The sequence below is a fragment of the Nematolebias whitei genome, chromosome 23 (assembly GCF_014905685.2).
Source record: "Nematolebias whitei isolate Nwh7 chromosome 23, NemWhi1, whole genome shotgun sequence".
Classification (NCBI taxonomy): domain Eukaryota; kingdom Metazoa; phylum Chordata; class Actinopteri; order Cyprinodontiformes; family Rivulidae; genus Nematolebias; species Nematolebias whitei.
Window position 1 is genome coordinate 10335949 of NC_056520.1, and position 24437 is coordinate 10360385.

Genomic DNA, 24437 nt, shown 5'->3' on the forward strand with positions numbered 1-24437 from the left:
ACTACCGGCACCGCTTGGAAGAGAAAATCAAAAAGGTAGGTTTAGTCTTTAACCGGTTTTACTCTCACTGTTCTGATTCATGAGGCCAAGTGCTTCTTTCCGTATGTCCCTGTCGTAGGTTCCAAACATGAAAAGCATCAACTCTGTGGCCGGCGTCCTTCTGGTCCTCGGGTTCATCCAGATCAGCTGGCAGGTTCCACTGCTCGACACTGAGGAGCGCTCGAGGTAGAACCCGTTGGCTTCACGGGTGTTTTCATCCTCTACGTAGCCCAGGTTTACAAAGAAGACACGGTCAACAGCTTTGAGTGAGATCCGGACATTTTCCAGAGAATTAAAGACAGGAGAGTCAACTGTGGCTTAAACTTACATTTTCCAAAAGTTTCTAAAACCTAAAAGGCAAAAGGTTCAGGAAAAAGTTGGTGGATTTCTTATGGGTGGAATTTAAACATATACACAATGTGATGGAAAATGTTTACATTTCCAATCAGTTTACAATCTGAAGAGACTAAATGTTCTGGCTCACATCAGTACCTTCCATGAAATCGACGTCTAATTTGGTCTAAAAAAATTTTTTTTTTAATAAACTGTACACTTTAGGTGGCACGGTGGAGCTGTTGCCTCTCAGTGAGAAAGTCACCAGTTCGAATCCAGGATGGGGACCTTTCTATGTGGAGTTTGTATATTCTCTCTGTGCATGCGTGGGTTTTCTCTGGGTACTCCTGTTTCCTCCAACAGAGCAAAAAACATACATGTTAGGCTGATTGGTAACTCTAAATTGTCCTTAGGTGTGACAGTGTAAATGTTGTTTGTCTCGTTTGTCTCAATGTGTCCCTGTGATGGACTTGTGACCTGTCTGGGGTGTACCCTGCCTCTTGCACAGTGATAGCTGGATATGGGCACCAGTGACCCCTGCGACCTGAAAAGGAAGCAGCTGGGTAAAGACAATGGATGGTTGGATAATAAACTTTATTGTTCCTCGTGATGGTGACCGAGTTTCGTAACATGGCAACTGTCTGTTTTATTTCTCCTGCAGGTTGGAGCAGGACGACACGTTATCGGATGAGTCCAGAGAGCTGTCCAACATGAAGAGACACTCTGACGGAACGTTCGCCAACGACTACAGCAAATTCCTGGAGGACCGGAAGGCGCAGGACTTTGTCCGGTGGCTGATGAGCAACAAGAGGAGCGGGTTGGTTTGACCTCTGCAGACACTCAACTTTCAAACGTTACGTGTTCCTGTGTCCCCAAAAAAATACAAGACGAACGTATGAGAAAAAAAGTCAAAAACGGGGTCTGGTGTGTGTCTTTGTAGAGCCGCAGAAAAGCGCCACGCTGATGGGACCTTCACCAGCGATGTGAGCTCGTACCTTAAGGAACAAGCAATCAAAGACTTTGTCGCCAAGCTCAAGTCTGGACAAGCCCGAAGAGAGTAGGCTGTCTCTCCCTCCTCCTCCTCTTCTTTCTGCAGAACTGACCCAACTGAAACGGCCCTCTTGCCTCTGATTCCACTGCGACGATGAGAAAAAGAGCGATTGTGAACCAATCATTTGCTTCTTGTTGCCCCGCCAACCCCCTTTTTTCCCCTCTTTGATGTGCTGAAATAAATCACCTGAACCTTTCCACTGCGTTGATTTCTGTATTTCCTCACTTTGCGACAAAACACACACGATGACCGCGGTCGTACTCTTGTGAGAGCTGTAGCAGCAAGCGATGGTCGTTGCAGCTCGGGTGGCAGGTTTCCACGTCGTTGTTTTTGTGGGGGGGTTCATGCCGACCCGCCACGGGCCTTGTTTACACTGTGTCCCTGTGTACGCACCCAGATCGCATACGACCAGGTGGAGCAGGAGACACGTAGATGGAAGCTTCACCAGCGATGTGAACAAGGTGCTCGACTCCATGGCCGCCAAAGAATATTTGCTCTGGGTCATGACCTCCAAGCCTTCAGGGGAAAGGTAAAGCTGAGCACCTCAGATCGGGTGAATTGTTTTAGTTGGGCCTGATTGTGATTTTCTCTCTTTTGCAGTATGAAAAGGCAAGAGGAGCAATAATACCTTCCCTCAGAGATCCATTTCTGCTGCGCTTCAAGCCATATCCAGGAGGAGAAAGCCATACTGCTTTGAATTTCTTTTTTTATTTGACTTCATTATGAATGTAAATGCAAACGGCACAAATACGTTACTCTTCCACAGACCTATGATGCACAAGAGGTAAAGTTAAGAGGCTCGTTATTTTCTACAAATTGAGCTTATTTTCTATATCGGGTGAAAAGAAGAACACAGGAGGTTCCGTCTCAGGTCGTCTCAGGTGAATGTCAACGCGGATGAAAACTTTACGAATAAAACTTTTTTTTTTTTGATTTTGGATCGTGGCATTGGTCTTGTTTGTTAAACTTCATATAAACTCAGTGTATGAATCTTCTTTAAAATTAAACTCCAAAATAGACAACAGATTAAAAAAAACAGCTACAGCATCTCCTGTTGAAGTTTGAAACTAGGAATTTGTTTGTAGTTATGGGTGTTTTGGTCAACTTTTAAAAAACTGTCATGGACAATGTACAAAATATTGTGAGATTTTATTCCATCAGTTAGTTTTCATAATATGTGGTGGGGATGACCCTCAGCTACTGCCACACCAAATTTTAGTTCAATATCTGTAAAATTGACTGATTTATAGTGATTTATGTGTTTGGAAAGTTTGAGTAGGTGTGGCAGCCATCTTAAATCTGGTTGGCTTTAAAAGTTAAACAGTTGTAGAATTTCATCCAGTGACTAATTTCTGAGCGTTTCAATAAAACCTGTGCATTGGTTCATGAGATATTTTGCCAACAGACAAACAAGATGGACTCCAACAGAAGGCCAAAGCTTTAAGTAATGATGTTACTCAACAAGTAGCACTTGGAGTAGATGTCGAAGACCAATCTCAGCTACTAAAACAAAAAATTTAAGCTCAGTTTTTGTAAAACTGACTAATCTGTAGCCATTTTTGTGTTTGCTAAATTAGATTAGCTGTGGCGGACATCTTGAATCAGGCTGAGTCCAAAAATTAAACCGATATAGATGCACATCCAGTGAAAAAATTCTGAGAGTGTCATTAAAATATGTTCATCGGTTCATGAGATATTTTGCTAACAGACAAGATAATCGCACATACAGATAAATAAGAAGTTACAGCACCAATTTGCTCACTTCATTCATGGAAATAAATATTTATTTTGTGAGCCATGACACAAAGCTCTCCTAAGACTCTGGACTTAAGTTCAAGAAGTATAAGTGTATGTGAGCGTACAGATAGTTGTAACCAGATGTTTACACACTGTAAAAAGAAGAAGGCTGCTTTATTTTCCTCCAGATAGGTGTAGATGAGGAGTGGCATCCTGATAACAGATCAAATAAAAATCCCTCGCCACAAAATATAGTTTCTCCTAATGATTATTATTTACTTACCGGTTTAATTTGCCGTATATTGTGATGTCTTCTCGTCTTTCAAGGATTTAGACTTAAAGGTTTTTGGTGATTCGTTCGTTCAGCTCCAACGCACCTGATTTGAATGAGTGGGTGATTAACAGGCTTCTGCAGAACCTGAAGTTGTAATTGCACAATTGAATCAGGTGTGTTGGAGCAAGGAAACAAGTGAAACATGCAGGATAGTGGCCCACGAGGACTAGGATTGGACACCCATGATAATGCTTAAATCAGGAATGTCTAATCCTGGTCCTCAAAGGCCACGTCTATCGTGCATGTTTTATTTGTTTCTCTGCTCCAACACACCTGATTTGAATCATAAGGGTCAATCACCACATAGTAACTCAACTATTAAAACAGGCATGTTGAATTGGGGAAACTTCTAAAATAAGCAAGGTAGTGGGCCGCAAAGACCTGGATTGGACATCTCTGGTATGGAGCCTAGTGTCCAACAGTGAAGGTTTTTTATTTATATAAAAAAAGCCATCCATCTCAACACTGCTTCTCTGTGTGGCATTGTGAGGAAATCAGACAAGATGTCAGGAAAGTTATTGTCCACAACTCTGGTCCATCTTTGGGTACAATGTCCAGATGTCCGAAGGTTCATCTGTTCAAACATGTATACACAATTAGAAACATCATAGGAACGTCCTGCCATCACACCGCTCAAGGAGGAGTGGGGTTACACTGAAGGGTTGTGTCTAACCAGGTGGTCAGTAGCTCAGGAGCACCACAGGGGACTGTACTCTCACCATTCCTTTTCACTCTGTACACCTCAGATTTCCAGTACAAAACAGACTCCTGTCATCGCAGAAATATTCAGATGACTCTGCAGCGGTCGGGTGTATCAGAGATGGACAAGAAGGAGAATACAGGGAACTGGTGGACCGCTTTGTGGCATGGTGTGGAAACAATCATCTCATCTTGAATGTGAACAAAACGAAGGAGATGATTGTAGATTTCAGGAGAAACAGGAACAGGTCCAACCCTTCTTCCATCATGGGAGAAGAAGTGGAGGTGGTGGAGAAGTATAAATACCTTGGGGTTCACCTGGACAACAGACTGGACTGGAAATGCAACAGTGAAACCGTCTACAAGAAGGGACAGAGCAGACTGTACTTCTTGAGGAAGCTGAAGTCCTTCAATGTTTGCAGCAAGATGCTGCATATCTTCTATAAGTCTGTTGTAGAGAGCGCTCTCTCTTCTGCCATCATCTGCTGGGGGAGCAGCACCAGAGCAAGTGACTTTAAAAAGACTCATGAAGAAGGCTGGCTCAGTTCTGGGGACTCCTCTAGAACCTTTGGAGATGATTGTACAAAGAAGGATTTTTCATAAATTGAAGAACATTATAGACAACCCTCAGCATCCTCTTCATCAGACTGTCATACAACAACAGTGTCTTCAGTCAGAGGCTTCTTCAGATCCGTTGTAGGACAGACCGCTACAAGAGATCCTTCCTGCCCACAGCCATCAGCATCTAGAACAACTCTTTAATGAAACCAGAATGATGAGCTACAACAACATTTAATTTCCCTCTGGGATCAATAAAGTATTTTTGAATTTGAATGGAATTTGAATTAACCTCAAAACAAAAGATCTTGTGAAAATGCTGCTGAAGCTGGTCAGAGTGGTATTATCCACAAAGAAATGAGTTCTGAACCAACATGGGCGGAAAGGACACTAAAAAAGTCAGATGGTAGTTTGTAAAAGCACACTGGGACAAAGACCTAAATGTTTGGAGACATACTGATGTGGTTTGATGAAAATTGAACTGTTTCACAAGAAAGACCATCATTACATTTGGAGTAAAAGTCAAGGAAGCTTCAAGCCTGAGAACGCCATCCTACCTGTGAACTATGATGGCCCTAAGGTGTAAATGAACATTTGAAAAAAATGGAATTACTTTAAGCCAAAGCGGAAGTGGCCGGAATCACATTTGAAAATAAAAAACAACAAACAAACAAACCAGAATTACATTAGACAAAACAGAAATTATATAATTTTTGAATGATTCTGTTTTTTCAAATGTAATTTCATTTTTTCAAATGTAATTCATTTTTTTCTAATGTGATTCTGTTTCTTCAAATGCAATTCTGTTTTATCTAATGTGATTCCGATTTTTTCCAAATGTAATTTCGTTTTATCAAATGTGATTCCGTTTTATCTAATGTGATTCCATTTTTTCGAATATAATTTCGTTTTTTCTAATGTGATTCCAGCCACTTCCACTTTGGCTTAATGTAATTCCATTTTTTCAAATGCATTTCCTTTTTTTTTTTTTTTCCAAATGTGATTCTAGCCACTTCCGCTTTGGCCACTTCTACTTTGGCTTAATGTAATTCAGTTTTTTCAAATGTGATTCCGACCACTTCCACTTTGGCTTAATGTAATTCCATTTTTCAAATGTATTTCCATTATTTATTTTTTTTCCAAATGTGATTCCAGCCACTTCCGCTTTGGCCACTTCTGCTTTGGCTTAATGTAATTCACTTTTTTCAAATATGATTCCAGCCACTTCCACTTTGGCTTAATATAATTCCATTTTTCAAATGTATTTCCTTTTTTTCTTTCTTTTTCCAAATGTGATTCCAGCCACTTCCGCTTTGGCCACTTCCGCTTTGGCTTAATGTAATTCTGTTTTTTCAAATGTGATTCTGACCACTTCCACTTTGGCTTAATGCATTTCCATTTTTTTTTTTTTCCAAATGTGATTCCAGCCACTTCTGCTTTGGCCACTTCCGCTTTGGCTTAATATAATTCAGTTTTTTCAAATGTGATTCTGACTACTTCCACTTTGGCTTAATGCATTTCCTTTTTTTTTCCCCAAATGTGATTCCAGCCACTTCCACTTTGGCCACTTCCGCTTTGGCTTAATGTAATTTTGTTTTTTCTAATGTAATTCCGTTTTTTCAAATGTAATTCCAGTTTGTTTGTTTTTCAAATGTGATTCCGGCCACTTTCGCTTTGGCCACTTCCGCTTTGGCTTAATGTAATTCCGTTTTGTCAAATGTTATTTGTTGTTTTTGTTGTGTTTTTTTAAATGTAATTCTTTTTTTTCCCCAAATGTTCATTTACACCTCAGGGCCACCGTAGTGAACAGGTGAGTGAAGAAACAACGAGGCAACATTTGAAGACATCAGCCCGGAAGTTCAAACTTCGACACAAATGGGTTTTCAACTGGTCAATGACGCTAACCCGTACGGCCATATTAGTTACAAAGTGGCCTAAAGACATTTGGAAGTGGCCGTCACAAAGCCCTTTACAGAAAACTTCAACCATTGAGAAAAAAGAAAAAATAATAAATGAACACACCACAAATGCTGACTTTTTAATCTTTATTTAGGCTCTCCTGCGCTCTCGCTCTCTCTCACATTCTCATGAAACGAATGATTGAACAACAAATCTGAACTGATTGTTCTTTTAACAGGTGACTCATTAAACAGAAAGTTTCCTCCCGTTCCTACCAAATTTAAGGCAGAATTTCACACAGAAGTGGTCAAAATGTTCCATACTGATATTATTCTGACCCACGGTTAGTTTCTCTAAGCTCCTACAAACCATCAAGCAAAAAAAACAACAAAAAAAACAAACAAATAAACAAAAAAAAACACCTACAACAAAATCTGAATTCAACACTTACTTCTTAATATATTAGTAACATTTTACATTAATAAATTATAGCTACTGTGTAATATACATTGTTAAAACTCTTTACCATTTATTACATGTTGCCCTTACCAAAAAGCAAAACAAGAGAAAATAATTATTGCATCTCTAGAAGTAACCACGTTCCTGCAGCGAGACAGTTTCACCGCCATGCGGGTTTTTTTAATTTTTATATTTTTTTTAAACAATTAGCTTCCGATGCTAACACACGGAGCGTGGTTAGGAGAGGACACCATGTGGATGACACTCGCTGACAAAGAGTACACAGGTGGAAAAACATTGTACAATCATCCAAAAGTTGAGCGTTTTAGGTTTCGCCCTCTTTTGTTTTAAAAGCAGAAAGTGGCTAACAGTAGCTAAAGCTAACAAAATATCCAGCCATGCAAGCTTGGAAATGCAACTTTTACCAAAGCTGCTTCCAGAAATACGACAGACAAATGAAAGAGTTGAAATCTCCTCTGAAATCACATTATTGAGATATAAAGTGCTAAACTGTGAGTTTTGTGTTTCTCTTAAAGGGATAGTTTGTTTTTGTTTTTTTTTAGGTTACGAGCAGCCAGTGTACTGAGTGCATCTCAGCTTGAAGTAATTAAACTTAGCACAAAATGTACAGGAATTTGTGTTTTGTTGATTATTTTGTCGTTACAGTGTTTCTTGGCCATAAATGTTTAACCGTTAGAAAGCCTGTTAAATTCTCCGTAAATGGTGCCACGTTTGTTAGTAAAATACGTTCGTGGGTTGCGCCCATTAAAAATCTTGCCAAATAGTTCCTGTCAAACAGCTCATTCTGCTATTGACTCCTGTTTGGTGGCGCTTATGGGATTGTATGAATAAAGTCAGAAGACGCAACGCAAACGGAGACCTCGGTAGTATGTGGAAGAACCATACACAGCCACAACAGCCTGGTACTGGTAATTCTGGTTGTGTTGGTCACGCTGGAATAAATAAATGCCCAAGCTGATATCACAAGTGTTCAATGGGATTGCGGACAGGACTGCAAATAATCCCAAATTCTAGATAGTTTAGTTTAGATAGTAAGGTCAACAATTGCCATCTTGGAGGATAAAGTTTGGACCCAAGCCATGGAGATATGGGAATATCACTGATTGCTCAAAGGTGCTAAGGCACCTGAGGTACCAGAAGCTCAACGTAGAGTCAATGACAGAAAAAGTTGCTTGGCAGAGATTTGAGTGCGTCTTATTGTACAAATCAACCCACATACTCAACTTCGCTGCTCAACCCACAAATGTATTTTACTAATAAATGTAATAGTTTAAGGTTTAACCCTCCTGCTGCTGTTGGGTTAAACTGAAGCTTAGTGGGTCAACTTGACCCAGAGGCAGCGGGAGGGTTAAATTAATTCTAACTGGACAATCCAATCTTGATCTACAAGACCAAGACCAAAGCAGATTTCTTCAGATTTTGTTAAGACCTTGACTGCTCATAACCTGTCGACGTAACCCCACAGTAAAGACTCTGAACTACCCCTTTGAGCAATTGGAACAGTTTAACTTTTTTGATTTTTTTTGTGCTTAGCTGAACCTCTTACTTGCGTTAGCTTCATTTTTAAGTATGAAGCGTACCGATCTCTTTCTTGAACGCTCAGTAACGGGGGCTAAGAAATGAACATTTTCAGGTTCAATCGAGGAAAAGCTTGACCGGACAAGAAACATTTATATGTGCAACAGCAATGGAGAGTACCTTAAAGTGATCTGAACCGTCACTGACACAAGGACGTATAGATTTACAGCTTTTATATAGAAAACGTATATTTAATACTTTCAGAAAATTACAAGTCTCTACATAGCCAACTCTCTTAGATACCAGTGATTTGGATTAGTATTGGCAAAATCTTTTACTATTATTTCTTTTATTCTAAGGTGCGAAATTCAGCAGCATCAAATGCTCCACACGAAATCCCTTGGTGGTTCATAGCGGCAGGTTTTTAAAAGGACAACTTGCAGTTGCTCTTGGAAAACATATAAAAACATACAAAGTACAAATGATAAAGATTTAAAATCCTTTTAAAATGTTTCCATAATTGGCCGAACTTCATACTGTGGGTGTCACATAATTCTGGCTTCGCTGTGGTTGCTGGTAGTTATGTTTATATATATAACTGGTTTTCTTTTAGTAATATGGTTTCTAACAAATACTTCTTTGAACACACACACATGACTAAAAACACAGTGTAGCACAGTACAAAGGTGATCGAGTGTGGCACGGTATATTTGTTTTTGTATCTTCCGACTGCACTGTGGCACCACCAGTGCACGTCATCACAAACTTGTCTCCCTGTCCAGGCTCTTGTCATGCCGCCGCCGCTTGTGCCGCTTTTCACCACCTCTGGCACAACTGAGTCGGGAGGAAAAACAGAATTAAAGCGAACTGTTTTAGTAGACAACGGCACAGTCGTCAGCGGCATGCCAGCTTACATGCAGATGTGGTCAGATGTTTCCATCCACTCATCGCGAGCAAGAATATCGTATTAACTTTGGGCTTTTGATTACTGTTTTAAACTGTTCTTTAATGGCCAACTGTTTACCCAGCTTTAAACCTAATGTGGGTTTTTTGAATCCACAAGAGTCAAAATTATATATACAGACTCAAACATATTCATACATTCACTAATATTTTAATAAATAGTGCTGAAGTGTCTCTAGAACATGTGTCAAACTCAAGGCCAGCGGGCCAAATCTGGCCCTTGTTAGCATCTTATCTGGCCCCCGTGATGGAATTTGGGAAATATAAAATATTTTTATTGCTTCACATTTTGATTATAAATTTGAGACTACTTCATTTGATGCCTCAAATCTATCAATCTATCTATCTACAGTATCTGTCTGTCTCAATGGCGTCAGAAGCATCCGTAATGTGGGGGGGACACAATCATGTGTGTAGGTGTGTGTGTGCCCGCGCGTGCGTAAAAAAGTGTTGACTAATGAACAAAAAAAAAGCAACATTTCATCTAGATTTCCTTTAATTCCACACATTTAAAGCATGTTTCTCACTAAGTTTGTGTAAATTCAGCTGTGAGTTTTAAAGACATCTTAACTTTAATACACTTTAACACTTTAACCCTGTGGGGGGTACTCTGGGAGTGTGGGGTACCGGGCCCTTTGATACGGGCTGTTAAATCCCTGTATGACCGGTGTCAGAGCCTGGGCCGCATTGCCAGCAGTAAGTTGGGCTTGCTCCCGGTGAGAGTTGGACTCCATTAAGGTTGCCCTTTGTCACCGATTCTGTTCATAACTTTTATGGGCAGAATTTCTAGGCGCAGCCAAGGTGTTGAGGGGATCCGTTTGGTGGCCTTAGGATTGCGTCTCTGCTTTTTGCAGATGATGTGGTCCTATTGGCTTCATCAGATCGTGATCTACAGCTTTCGCTGGAGCGGTTCGCAGCAGAGTGCGACACGGCCGGGATGAAGATCAGTTCCTCCAAATCCGAGGCCATGGTCTTGAGCCAGTAAAGGGCCCTCTCCGGGTCAGGGAGGAGGTCTTGCCCCAAGTGGAGGAGTTCAAGTATCTTGGGGTCTTGTTCACGAATGAGGGAAAAATGGAACATGAGATCGATAGGCAAATATCTGCGGCATCGGTAGTGAAGCGGGCGCTGTACAGCTCTGTCGTGGTGAAGAGAGAGCTGAGTCAAAAGGCGAAGCTCTCAATTTACCAATCGATCTACGTTCCTACCCTCATCTATGGTTAGGGTGCCTCCTGGACGCCTCCCTGGTGAGGTGTCCACGTCCTACCGGGAGGAGACCCAGAGGAAGACCCAGGACACGCTGGAGGGACTATGTTTCTCGGCTGGCCTGGGAACGCCTCGAGATTCCCCCGGAGGAGCTGGAACAAGTGGCTGGAGAGAGGGAAGTCTGGGCCTCCCTACTTAGGCTGCTACCCCAGCGACCCGACCCCGGATAAGCGGAAGAAAATGGATGGATGGATGGATGGATACACTTTAACACAGAGCGTCGGGTCGGCACTATTTGTGTTTATAGAGAAATAAAAAAACATCACCACTGGACTTTTTTTACTTGTGTTCAACACTACTCATCTAAATGATGTTTCTCGTGAAGATTGAGGTGCGGGGTTTTAAAGACATTTCAACTTTAACGCACCTGAACACACAGCGTCTCACAGCGTCACGGTTACTGCTAAGATGAGATGCTACAGACGTAGCGCTCCTTTCAAGCATCCTCCTAACATGTATATATGTTTATGATCAACCCCCCCGGTCAACAACTACCCACACTAAGCATACTAAACTGGCAAACGAGCAACACAGAGGTGTCTCCATCTCCTCCACCTGTGCGCATTTTCTGTCGAGGCAGGAGGAGACGTAGAGGAGAAACACTGCTGCTGTGTTTAGAGTTGGAGGTAACCAGGAAAGCCTGGAGTGGAGTTTTAGAGGTCAGAGTATTCTCCTATTAAACAAGTGGAATGGATTCGTTCACGAAGAAAAAGAAACTGCGCCGACTGAACTAATGTTTCATAGTAAAAGTGTGTGTGTGTGTGTGTGTGGGGGGGGGGGGGGGTCCAAATGAATGCTGGTGAAGATTCTCAGTCATCCAGGACATGATGAATTCAAAAAGCGTTCAATTGTCCAGTTGTTTTTGTATTGAACGCTTTTTGGGTCCAAATGAATGTTTTTTGAATATAATACCTCCCTTTGGAGGTTTTCCAGGCAAGTCCCACTAGGAAGAGAACCTGGGGAAAACCCAGATTGTGTATCTTATCTGGCCTGTGAATGCCTTGGAGCCCCCCAAGAGGAGTTGGAGAGTGTCAATGGGCAGAGGGATGTCTGGGTTTCTCTCCTGGACCTGTTGCCTCAGAGACCCAATAAACAATACAATGCGGAAATGGTTTTGATGTTCAGGAACAATCCAGGAACCACCAAAGCTCAAGCCTGCCATGAACTGGAAACAGTTGGAACACCAGTTCTCGTGCACAGCAGACGTTTGGCCACAGATAGAAGTTTGTTTGAAAGAGTCAGTGTGAGGCTTTCAAACAATTTGGGTGTTTCAACAGGACAGTGATCCTAAACACACATCGGAACTGGTTTCTGATCGATAAACTGGGCTAACGTTAGGCATTTGGAATTGCTGTCACAAAGCCTCAACCTCATTCAAATCTTGTTAAGTTAACAAGATTTGAATAGGCAAGACCTGGATTTAAACAACGTTACGTTGTTTAAAAGCCAGGTTTTGCCAGTAAACCAACCAGTTTAAACAAACTTTACAAATTGTACCAAGTAACAGTGGTCAAAAGTCCAGCAGACTTTCACCAGAAGCTTGAAGATGGAAACCAAAAAGTATGTTGTCGAGATGCAAATGTTAAACGTTAGTGGGAGTTTCTGGAAACATTAGAGTTTGTATGTATAAATTTGTGCAGATTACAGAAACAACTTTTTGAATTCAATCTTTAAAAAAATTATTGATGTATGTTGCATACAAATAATTCACAACCCAAATTTGATATAAAATTTAAACCCCCGAATGAGTGGACATAAACTACTGACCGCAACTTTGAAAAGACTAAGGTCCTACTTCAATGTAGTTTACTGTTGTGTTAAAAGTCAACATGCAAACACAATCCATGCTGTGTTACCAGTTCAACACCATCATCTAGATTAGCTCCGATCACTTGAATCATAACGTACACCACGAACTGACACCATGTTCATCATGAAACATGCGGCAGAAGACAAACAAAATGAGACTCTCCATGCTGACAGGGATAGCTGGGAACAGCTTACCTTTGGGATATCAGCTTCTGAAAGGTTAGGAGGGGGAGCTTTGGAGTGGGATGGAGCGAGAGAAGCAAGCAGGACATACTATGTTAGTCTACTCAGTGGGAAACCAGCGAGGGCACAACTGCACTTCAATAAACAGACATCCTTACTGAAAAATTGCGAGACAACCAAAATGTTGCGTTATACTTATGTTTTTCCAACTTGAAATGGATTTGTTATCACACAAACAAATAATGTGGTATTGGTAATATAAAATATACTGATGTGGACTAAGGGGGGAATAATAAGTACACAAAGCTTACCTTTTAGCAATCAGTTCCTTCTGAGAGCTCTCAACAGGACTGGCACTCTTCCACACGCCCCCGAAAGAGCCTTTGGACATCTCATCGGTGATGTTCACCGTGGACGGATCATTCCTTTCAAATATGCAGCAATGAGAAAGGTTTTATTTCACCATCAGGACTGGGTTTTCCTCACTAATCTGTGACCAATGTGGGATGTTTGATTTTCCATGCCGTCCACACAGCAATGTTTTTTGTCAATACGCAAAAGTTATTGTTTAGGCCTTGTGTCCTCATGGAAACAGTGTTTAAGAAAACCAGAAATGGTGGTTTTTGCAAATGGTTTCCAGATTTTTAAAGAAATTGTGTTGTCATGTGGATAGCCAAAACACAGCATTTTGAAAAGGAGGATGCTGTAGTCCTACTTCTAATTAACCTATGACCCAAGCCACATACAGGCTTGGCATAGCATTTTGTGCTGTTTTCAGGGATTTCATGTAGACAAAGACATTTCTAGAAATGGTGTTGTGTTTCATGGGGGAATTTTTTTCTAAATTGCCAATTTAAAAAAATAATTTTGGAAAAAAGCTGTTTACATGCAGACATGACCTTAAACAAAACCATTTTACCCAAGAATAACTTGTTAGAATCGTGCCCTGTAAGAGTGTACATGTTTCCTAATGTCTAGCCCCATCTTGTGTTGTGTTTATGTCTTGTGCTCTCCTTATCCTTAGTTTCTGTCTTCTATAAAGTCTGTGTTCTCCTAGTGTATGCCTCCATCTGCTGTTGGGTCTCTGTTCCTGCACTCCCTGGTTTCCTAATTTATCGTTTCCCCTAATGTGTTTCAGCTATGTGTCCTCACAGGTTTTGTCTCGTTAGTCACTGTATATAGTCTGTGTATCTGTGTTAGTCCTTTGTCCTGTCATTGTAAGCTGTCCACTGGTGATGTCCCGTCTACTCCATGTGATTTATGCAAGTCTTGCTGCACCATCAGCCTTTTTGAATTCTTGTTAATAAATACCTTATTTTATATATCTCCTGAGTCTGCTACTACCTGCCTGCACCATTGGGTTTACCTCCACCAGCCGTATTACAACAGTACAATTAAAGAGTTGCAGCGATTTGCAAAGACTGTGCAAGAATTTGGTAAACATAAACTAAACTTAAGCATTTCCTTAACATTTGTACTGTAATTTTTCCAGTAGTGGGCCGTCAGGGCCAGCAAGACCCTTCTCTGCTGCCCTAAACACTATCAAAATCACTGACTTACGCTTTAATACACTGTATATTTCTATAATTTAAAATGTATTAAGTGATTCCAAATTGTCTTCTCTTTATTTCATAGGCTTTCTCCTGATTGTGCAGCTTCTAGTAGCATATGTTTATATAGAGCTTTAATCCAGTCATATTTCAACCACCATGTGTTGCTAGGGTTAAAGACTGGAGACACCTTCAGAATCAATAGTGCAGGTGCCTGTAGCTTCAAATAAATGGCAATGAAACTTTTGCTTTAACCAAACGGATGAGTTGGTGACACCAGGGCCTTCTAGCATGCGTTCAACAACGTCAGCATTTTCACGCCATTTGATTGGATGGTCAGAGAACGAACTGGTCGGTGCTAGAAAACTGCATCTGTAGCGACCTGGACAAGCTAAACTACATTTATGCAGATTTTATAGCTGACCATCATAGTAATGGGAGATTTTTATTTACACTGGGTTAAGACCTAAAAAAATACCAGACAATATTTTTTTTTATTAAGTCCTGATTGGTCAAACCTTTGCAATGAATAAGAAATTACTTCCTTTTTTTCTGTTCATTTTCACGTATCTGTGCTCTCTGGGTAAAATATCAACGCTCCAAACAAACTCCATGTTGAATATTGTATGAAAATAGACACTCACTTGTAATGTCCTTCTAGAGATATTTGTACAATGCCTTCCTCCTCTGCAATTATACTGTGTTCCTCCTGTTGCATAGGAAGGAGAAAAAATTATGTTTAAAGAAATGTAAAATATTTATGATCCAGAACTGTGCTCTATTTCTGCACCTCTTGCGCTGCATCCTCTAGTTTCTTCTTCTTCCACTCGGGCATGAGATCATCCAGCCAGCTCAGTTCTCTCTTGGTGAAGATGAAATCCAGCAACTTTCTAATGAACACCAGAGCCAAGACCTGCAGAGGCAGTAAAAATCTGACAAGAAGGTTGCAAGGAGCGCACAACTTCGTATAAAACGCACACAGTGAGACTTAGGTTACCATCATGGGGAAAACAATGGCAGCCTTGGAGGTCTTGATGACCCAGAGCAAGACCAAGCAGCTGAGCTGGATGATGGTGAAGAGATGCACCTTCCTCAGTGGTACGTGACGAAGGTAGATGAAGTCCGGCTGATGTTTAGCCGGCATGCCGAACAGCCTCAACCGGTCAAAGAACTACATAAGATACGCAAAGAGCTCATCTAGGAGTCTTTCTGGATTCATGTTTGCAGTAACATACATATCAGCATGTGTGCACGCTCACCTGAATGCCTCTAAGTGAAGAAGCCCCCATGTACAGAAAAACACCATACAACACAGGCATGGGGATAAACTGAGGACAGAACAAACAAAGAAAAATTAGTTGATATGAACTACAGTAGTCTCTTGTTACATCGCGGTTCGATTTTCGCGGACTCGCTTTGTTGCGGTTTTTGGATGTCCAACTTATTATATATATATATGTAAATATAGCTTAGTGTTACGTTGCTGCAGGTTTTTATCAATGACGGGGGAGGGAGAGGGGGGAGACAGGACGGAATCACGTGTGTGTTGCCCGCCTGCTAGCTTAGCACTACGTTGCTGCTGGTTTTCATTGATGGGGGGAAGCTGAACGGAGCGTTATGTCAGTAGCATTTTTGCTAGTATGTTTGTATTGCGCCCCGCACTACATCAATACCAGCAGTTGACAATGGGGGGTGGGGGGTGTCCGGTAGGCAGGGTGCTCGGTTCTGTTGACAGGGTGGGGTGCCCCGCTTGTAAATATGTAGGGGAAACCCTGCTTTGTATAGTGTAGAGTGTTTAAATAGTATCTGTCATTGCTTCATTTTGGTTAAGTCAGAAAAATGCAGGTAAACAACAGCAGCTGAACAAGGTGTGTGTCTCGGACCTTCAACACTGAGGTCATAAAAACGGAGCATCCCATCAGCGTGAAGATCATGAGGCCGGTGAAGCGCTGCTCACGGATGCCCAGGAACTTTGGCTGCTCTCCAGGTGCCGAGCACTCAGACTCCAGCTTTAGGCTGTTCACGTGGGAGATGGAGAGCACGGTGGCCGCCACGAACCACGGCAGGCCCATCACCGAGCACACGCCCAACATCACCCCCACCACGAACAGGTCCAAGTGGTAACCACAGCCCTTCTGCAAGAACAAGGTGGTCAAAAATGTTAGCATCGATGTGCTATTCTACCGCTGCCACGCTAACACTGAAAAACTCAGAAATGTGGGTACTGAAGTACAGAAACCTGTAAGACTTTAATTTTTAGAAATAACCAATTAAAAGTTGACCCTCCAACAGCTGGAGTCAAAATGTACCTTTAGTTTGTGCTCCTTCCTGTTAATAATAACAGCTGTGATCTGCTGGTCCATGAAGATGAGGATGGTGCAGAGTAGGGCAGGGATGAAGGTGATGATGGTAGTCCACCAGGGGTTGGGTCCAACAGGATTTATCAACCAGCCCCGATCATCCCTAGTTGGCTTGAAAGAATAAAAATAACACTTTATTTAAAAAAAAGTGAAGTTGCAATACATTTAATATAATAAAAACAGAAAGTAGTTTTACTACAAAAACCAGACCAGCACTGGTGCACAGACTCACAAAAGAACTAGTTGGACTAGTATGACCCTTGAAATTTTCTTTTCTTTGAATGCTGTGTTTTACTCCCAAAACTTTCATGTGAACTTACTTTAAACTTGCTGGGAACTTGTAGTTTAGGTGAAGGGATTCCCATGGCATAATCTAAAAGCACCATAGTGAGGATGGTGATGAAAACTGCGAAGTCACTGATGATGGACCTCACCTGGAAGGAGAACAAAACACCCATTCTATAGACAAGAGTCCATGTTACATTTGAACACGGGAAACTCAAAAGTGTATCTTATTAGTATCAAACTTGGGCCAAAAGCAAGTTTTCTAGAAAATTCCTAAAGCTCCACAGATATAAAATCAAAATGAACAACTTTATGACCCAATAAGATCAACTGATGCCGATAAATGATGGAGTTATTACCGTTTTGGTCAAACTTGAAAAAAACAACAACATTGAAATCTTGTGCAAAATTGCAAGAACTCATGCTCAAAAGTGTGTCGTGAATGACTCTCAGCTACTACCACAGGCGCTGTAAGTTTTAGGCTTTGCTATATTTATACTTTTCAAAATATTTAAATTTATAAATATTTTCTGCAGAAAACTCATGATCTATTGTCTTCTAGTGGTACTTTTAGTTTTATGGAATGTTTTGCTACTTTTAGCTTTTACCTAGCTTTTTAACACATTTCAGAATTGGAATCAGAATAAACTTTATTGTCATTGCACCGAGATACAACGAGAATATTTCCGTACAGTCGTCCGAAAGATGGGCGGAGTGCACGAAGCTGCTGCTATAAGTGCGGCCTTCTATTCTTTTCAGAATACTTTTTTTAGGCCCTATTTACACGGAAACGATGGGGGGAAACGTAGGTTTTTTCGTGTGTTAATTAGAGGAAAAGATTTGCGTCAACACAGTCGCATTTTGGGTTTACATGCATCCGGAGGATTCCCCACCCCGCCCTCCCGAATCCGCTGTAGTTACCATGCCAGGTCATTAGGTGGCGCTGTGAATTTTGTACCTTCATCTAATGCGCATGCGTGCTGCCTCGGCACGTTGTTTTCCTCTGGGCTAATCAGCTAACAACAACGTAACGACAAGTTAAAGGTGGATTTTGGATGAGAGTCGACAGATTTGACACCAAGCGGGACTGCTTCGTCTAACAGCTCCACACCGGTCGCTGAGTGGACCAGTCACGCACAAACAAAGATCCCTTCACACCTTGTCCTAACAGGACATGATGCAAGACATAAAAACTCTGCCAGCAGCACATTTATGAACATGTTACATATGCATTTGATGACGAGGCGGTCCATGAAGCGCTAACAGATAGTCCATTGTCCTGATAAGATGAGATGATGGTCAGCCGGCACAGTTCTGATATGGGGGGGGTATACGAAGCTTTTCCTTAGTTTACACATTTCCCTGGAGAAGTTGATGTCGGCCTGTTCCGAGGCCAGCCGGGGAGTCATATTCAGTTAATCTATAATTGTTGATTTATTCAGGCAGACTATTTTTCCTTGTCGGCCTTGAGTCTTACTGGTATTTCCAAGGTCCGAAATGGCCAGATTAGGGTGCATTCTACTAGTCTGGGGTTATGAGTCTGAGCTTATGAGTCTCTTCATGGTCGTTTTCATGCTGAGGAGTCCCAAAGCCGCAAATCACTTCCATCTTATGATTTAGCTCGTAAATCAGCTGATTTTGAGTCCTCAAAGCATGAACCAAACTTTCACATAGAGAGCAGCCTGACGAGGGCCAAAATAGCTGCGGCCATCTTCTTTGTATGTTGATAAGCCAGGAACCAGATTACTCCAAAAACGAGTAACATGTTATCATAAATCCAATTATATGCAATTTCTGCGTCCTTGATCGACAACAGAGGTAGACACATCGCATTCCACTTCCCCAGAGATTTATCCAGTTGCATGCATGTCGTCCGAGCAGATGAGGGTTCTCCAGGACTCTGTCGCTTTGTTGAAAAGATTTTGTCATTTGCGTCTAAAGTCCAGTTGATCAGATCCAAAACAGTAGTTTTCATTTTGGAAGATGTGTAAAAATAGGAGCTGCTCCGATACACAGAGAGAGAGCAAAAAAGCAGGAGAACAGGAGAGGGAAGAAATGCGTGCGCCTCATTACAGAGCCAGTGGCTTTTAAACAGCCATTTGCTGCTTTTAGCTTCTAGCTGACCTTTTGATACTTTTAGCTAACATTTAGCTGCTTTTAAATAGGTCTTTGATAAGCTTTTAGCCTTTTGATGCTTTTAACTAGACATTTGCGTTTGACTTTTAGCTAACAAATTGAAATGCTAACTTTTAGCTACCCAGTTGGCTATTACCTAACGTTTTGCTGCTTTAAGCCAGTGTTTTGCCATTTTTAGCTTTAAATTAGCATTATAAGTTACATTTTAGCTAGCCTTTAATTTAGCTAGGCTTTTAATGCTTTTAGTTTTTAGCTAACCTTTTGCTGCTTTTAAAAAGCATGTTACTGCTTTTAGTTATTGGATAACTTTTTAAAAACATTTTTCAGTCAGGTCATCTAGACAGTTTATTTTTTTGTTTTGTTTGTGCTGAAAAATTTCACCTTCCATCCGAAAGGCTTCATCAGTCAAGGAAACACACAACACGTTTCAGCACAAAAAAAAAAAAAAGAAACTGTCCAGATGACCTGACTGAAAAATGTTGGTTTGTATACCTGGACTATTGAGCATGGACTTTGTTGAAATGCCATTTATTAGTAAAGTGCAGAGATAACGTAGTCTGACTCTAGTATCTGCAGTCAGACTGCAGAGTAATGTTTATCACCACAAGATGGCGGTCAGATGATGCAGTTTAGCCCACCAACATCACCCCACATTGTGCTCGTGATCAAACGGAAAACTGCACATGGAGAGAGACCACACGACTGCAGGGCTGCTTGTCCAGTGGAAACCACTAGATGGGAGCATGAGCTGAAGTAAAGCAGGTTCAGTGTCAGTCTCATTCAGAACCACATGGAGGAACCACATGGAGGACTGGAAAAACAAGCAAGTTTATCGTACTTTATATTTGATATATTATTTTTTTAATTAGTGTGAACAAGTGCAGGTGCAATGCTGTGTCCAAAACTAAGATGAATAAAAAAATAATAATAATTGCGCTTAAAAACAGCCATCTGCAATATCTATCTGTCTCTCTGTTCGTCAGTCTGTCTGTACATCTCTATCTATCTATCTATCTATCTATCTATCTATCTATCTATCTATCTATCTATCTATCTATCTATCTATCTATCTATCTATCTATCTATCTATCTATCTGTCTATCTGTCTATCTGTCTATCTGTCTGTCTGATTTATCTATCTATCTGATTTATCTGTCCATCCATCCATCCATCCATCCATCCATCCATCACCACTCTACAAGCGGGGCGCCTCGACCCATTAACAGAACCGAGCACCCCACCTACCGAACCAAACTGAACTGCATTCATCCCCCACTCCCCCCCAGCACTGGCAAAACGCTAAGGTAGCGGCGCGCAATACAATACAGGTGCGCTAGCTATAAATCTAAAGGCAGTCAGTGCTGCCTCTTCCCTCATGCTGAATGGCCCCACACGCGTGCTCGAAAACTGCCGGTACAAACAGCGTGCAGCTCAGATGCGTCTCTCTCCCTCCACACCCACCCTCGACAAAAATCACGGATAAGATGAGCGCCCCATCATGGCAAGTTATCTAGGGGAAACACTGCTGCCTGCCTGACAATTTATCAGTATGTTTGTCAGTCTGTCCTACCTACCTACTTGCCTGTCTTCCTATCTGTTTGTCTGTCTTGGGAGAAGAAAAAAAATTGGTGTTGCTGGTTATTTTTGGTGCGCCACACTAAAAACTATTTAATGGTGAAAATTACTGCAAATGGTGTGAAAATTACAGTGGTTGAGCACAGATTGTTCCTGCAACTAGATATTATTTTAGCTCAAGCTCATCTAAAATGGACTAAAGACAAAGCTTTCCTTTGATTTTAGAAATAGTGGACACTGTGTCCAGGAGAACAGGGATCCAAGAAAGCATGAAAATTATGTGGATATTTATGTAACCTTTAAATGCAATGGTCTGCGCAGTGTGGACAATGCAGAACTGTGTTTCCAAGCAGCTGGCATATCTTGTGATCACACATAGTTTTAATCAGTGGTTCTTCAGGCAGTCTGAAGGTCTTTCAAAGTTTTTTTTTGGATGTACTCCGGCTCCCTTAATACAATCTTTACACCTGACAAGACACGACTCTTTTGGACCATGTCAGGATCTTGCTAGGCTCTAGACGTTCATGCCATGCTACCACCACCAGTGTCATGTTTGCACTATGTTGTCTCCATGACCTTGACAAGTTGCACTGGTGAGCTTTTGCCTCAAGCCATGAATGCACAGTTACTATCTTTGAGATGTAATATCACAACAAACAAGACAGGAAGCAAGAAGTTGAAGAAGTCTGATAGCAGAGGCAACAGGTCCAGGAGGGAAACCCAGAGGCAACCCTCTCTCAAGTGATGGTCTCTGGCTCCTAGTTGGGGATTCCCAGGGCAGAAAGGACGTATAATCCCTCTAGCAAGTTCTGGGTCTTCCCTTCACACTCTTTGAATGAGGTGTTATGCCACAACTGGATAATATTAGGTATATTGGGTCTTGTTCACAGGGGAGGGAAGGGGAGAATATGATATTAACAAGTGAATCGGAGAAGCTGATTATTTGCAGGTGATCAAATAATAAGCTCTCGATTTACTAGTTGAGCTACGTTCCAACCCTTACTCATAATCATGAGCTTTAGGTAGTCACCAAAAAAACAAGACTGTGCATACTGGCAGCCAAAATGAATTTCTTCTGCTCGTTTGGTGCTTCTCCCTCTTTTTGTTTGTTTTAACCGGGGCTCCCAGTTTGCTGTTTTTGTTCAGGTGATTTGTGATTCAAGCTTTGGTCTGAATTGCTATCGTCTGGGCTTCATATGTTGTGCGACCTGCCACTTACTCCTGGACTTATCACGACCATAACATATTTGGGGGCTTGGCCGGTCCAAAAATGTTACCATAACATTTATTGCGACTCGTTTGGTTCAGAAGATGTTGGATAACATGTTTGGGTGCTCACTTAATCCATAGCATATTTAAGGGCCTGTCCTGTCTTATTGTGGCCTTGTTGTGGAGAACACATTGGGCTCTCCCAGGAGGAGTTGGTGAAAGTGGCTGAAGAGAGGATGGTCTGAGCATTCTTGCTAAGGCTACTTCCCCCACAACTTGGATAAGCAAAAGAAGATGACAACAAAGTTGTGGCCCTGGATTGCCTCCTAGTGGTACATGCCCAGAAAACCTCTAGAGGGAGGAATCCTGTTTAGTTGCTCAAACCATCACAGCTGACCCCTTCCAGGGCAGAGGAGCAACAGCTCTTCTCTGATCTCCTCCTGGATGATGGAGCTTGTCATCTTAGAAGTATATTTCAGCCACTTGTATCTGGGATCTTGTTCTGCCAGTTATGATCCAAACCTTGTGACTATAGGTGAGGGTTGGAACATGAATGAATCACTAAATCAAGAGTTTTGCCTTTCAGCTCAGCTCTTTTTTCACCATGACAGACTGGAGCAACACCTTCAGTACTGCAAACAGAAAATAAAGAAGGCAAAGTCCCTTATAAGACAGAATGATGCAACTTCCCCTTGAGGACAAACTTACAGGGAACAACAGATTTCCCAATGAGCTGTCAGCCAAAAAGTGGATCAGTTCAGGCATGAATGCTACGTTCTTTCTCATCGTCTACTTGTCCAACTGGTCTACTTGTTCAAAATTGTCAGAATTCAGAACTTGTCTGAAAATAGGCAGCAACCAATGTCCAAAGAATCATTTTGAAGGCCCCTTTGGAAGGTTGGAGAACCGTTGATTTAAGTTGGCTTTAAAGACGTTAAGAATGTTTGACTCATTGGAAGCTAAATTTAGAGAAATAAAAAGTTCTTGGCAGTGCTGTACATAATCAAACCATTAAGTACTTTATCCAGTTGGACATATGACTGTCATAGCAGTTTGCGTTACATTACTTTTATTGGGCCAGATCAGCATCCTGGACCATTTGAAAGCCAATGTGAGTTGATGTATATAATTGTAGCATGAATGTATCAACTTTTACTGCTTGCTCTTTAGAGTCTAACTATCAATCCAATGTGTCAACAGAAAAGAAACACAATAAAAGTGTCTTCATCACAATCCTGTATCTGCTTTAACCCATTATTGACTTGATTTTGCAGTTTTGTTTTACACACGTGTGGAGTTTTTTTTTTGTAGTTCTTTAACATACCTTGGTGGGGAAGTAGCGACTCGTCTTGAACTCTTTGAGGAAAGCGGACATGAATACGGTGGTGAAGAAAAGCACCACACACCAGAAGAGGACATCAGGGATATAGGGTCCGTGAGGGCCACAAGCCGTCCCCTCAAACTCCCCGTGCAACATCTCGCACTCCTACTGGCCCCAGAGCACACGGTGATGATGGTGATGAGAGGATAGGGATAGGGGACATATTGGTGATGATGAACACATTATTTCTGAATTAGTAGACAATCAGTTACTATCTATATGGATCATAATTTATTAGCATTCAAAGTTACAGTATGTTTTCACAAGTTTTTTTTTTATCTTTAAAATTCTACCCACATTTTTTTTATTCTGATGCTTCTTGCAAATATAGTATCAGGATCTTTATAAACATTTTCTTTGGTGGTTAAGCTTGCTTTCTTGGTTGGTGGTTTCTGACCATCTTCAGCTATGTAAAATGTTGAAATATGTCTAGCTACAAATTCAACAACCATATATACTCTTATTTTAAAAGAGAATTTACAAGTGTATCTACCTAAATATTACGGCTTTCTTTACCTTGACCTCCAGCATGGTCCAGTTGACCTGCGAGGCTGTAATGTTTCTCTCCTCCCACAAGTGCAGAGTCTCATTGCTTGGGTTCCTGGGCTCTACACATGAACACCTATGAGGAAGAAAATATGATTTTTTTTGTTATTCCAAAATAAAAAAAGGAAATATACAAAAATATATAAATCATAAGCATTAAATGCTGTTGAATCAAATATGACACGTGACATTATTAGCAGTCTACAGACCATCTCGGGATGGCATGCTTAGAAACATCAGGCAGTTGATGATACCAAGGTGAGTCAACCAGTGTATAAACAATAACTAAATAACAAGACTAAAACTCATCTTGTGATGGATTTAAAACCCTTTTGTTAAAGCAAAAGTTTAACTCTTTGAATGACCTGGGTTTGGTTGAACAGATTAGCTCTGACAGGACTGATGAGATAACAGCTGATCCTAGTAGACCAAAGTGGATTTGCTGCAGTCTTAAAACAACTTAATTCTCAAATACTTCATAGCATCCATCCATCCATCCATCCATCCATCCATCCATCCATCCATCCAT

At 41.3% G+C, this 24437-nt stretch overlaps 2 protein-coding genes across 2 annotated transcripts in view; one reads left to right on the forward strand and one right to left on the reverse strand.

The window, feature by feature from the left end:
- The first annotated feature begins 127 nt into the window (after window positions 1-127).
- On the forward strand, window positions 128-1956 carry LOC119428656 (glucagon-1-like). The gene is made up of 4 exons (XM_037696325.1): window positions 128-225; window positions 1034-1189; window positions 1313-1429; window positions 1821-1956. The coding sequence occupies exons 1-4, from the start codon at window positions 128-130 to the stop codon at window positions 1954-1956; spliced, it is 507 nt and encodes a 168-aa protein (XP_037552253.1).
- Window positions 1957-6831: 4875 nt separating this feature from the next.
- Window positions 6832-24437, reverse strand: part of LOC119428799 (sodium-driven chloride bicarbonate exchanger) — a 94560-nt gene continuing 76954 nt past the window's right edge. Inside the window, exons 16-27 of the mRNA XM_037696478.1 lie at window positions 23879-23984; window positions 23306-23467; window positions 17097-17210; window positions 16726-16887; window positions 16300-16551; window positions 15676-15744; window positions 15414-15587; window positions 15207-15329; window positions 15061-15125; window positions 13178-13291; window positions 12879-12916; window positions 6832-9482 (exon numbers count right to left, since the gene is read on the reverse strand). Coding sequence (XP_037552406.1) covers window positions 12904-12916; window positions 13178-13291; window positions 15061-15125; window positions 15207-15329; window positions 15414-15587; window positions 15676-15744; window positions 16300-16551; window positions 16726-16887; window positions 17097-17210; window positions 23306-23467; window positions 23879-23984 — 1354 coding nt within the window. The 3' untranslated portion in view covers window positions 6832-9482; window positions 12879-12903. The remainder of the gene's footprint in view (window positions 9483-12878; window positions 12917-13177; window positions 13292-15060; window positions 15126-15206; window positions 15330-15413; window positions 15588-15675; window positions 15745-16299; window positions 16552-16725; window positions 16888-17096; window positions 17211-23305; window positions 23468-23878; window positions 23985-24437) is intronic.

Excerpts from the sequence above, each read along its gene's own strand:
- LOC119428656 (XM_037696325.1), top strand. The coding sequence starts at position 128 with ATGAAAAGCATCAACTCTGTGGCCGGCGTCCTTCTGGTCCTCGGGTTC. Across the intron at positions 226-1,033 it reads GACACTGAGGAGCGCTCGAG|GTTGGAGCAGGACGACACGT; the intron begins GTAGAACCCGTT and ends TTTCTCCTGCAG. Across the intron at positions 1,190-1,312 it reads ATGAGCAACAAGAGGAGCGG|AGCCGCAGAAAAGCGCCACG; the intron begins GTTGGTTTGACC and ends GTGTCTTTGTAG.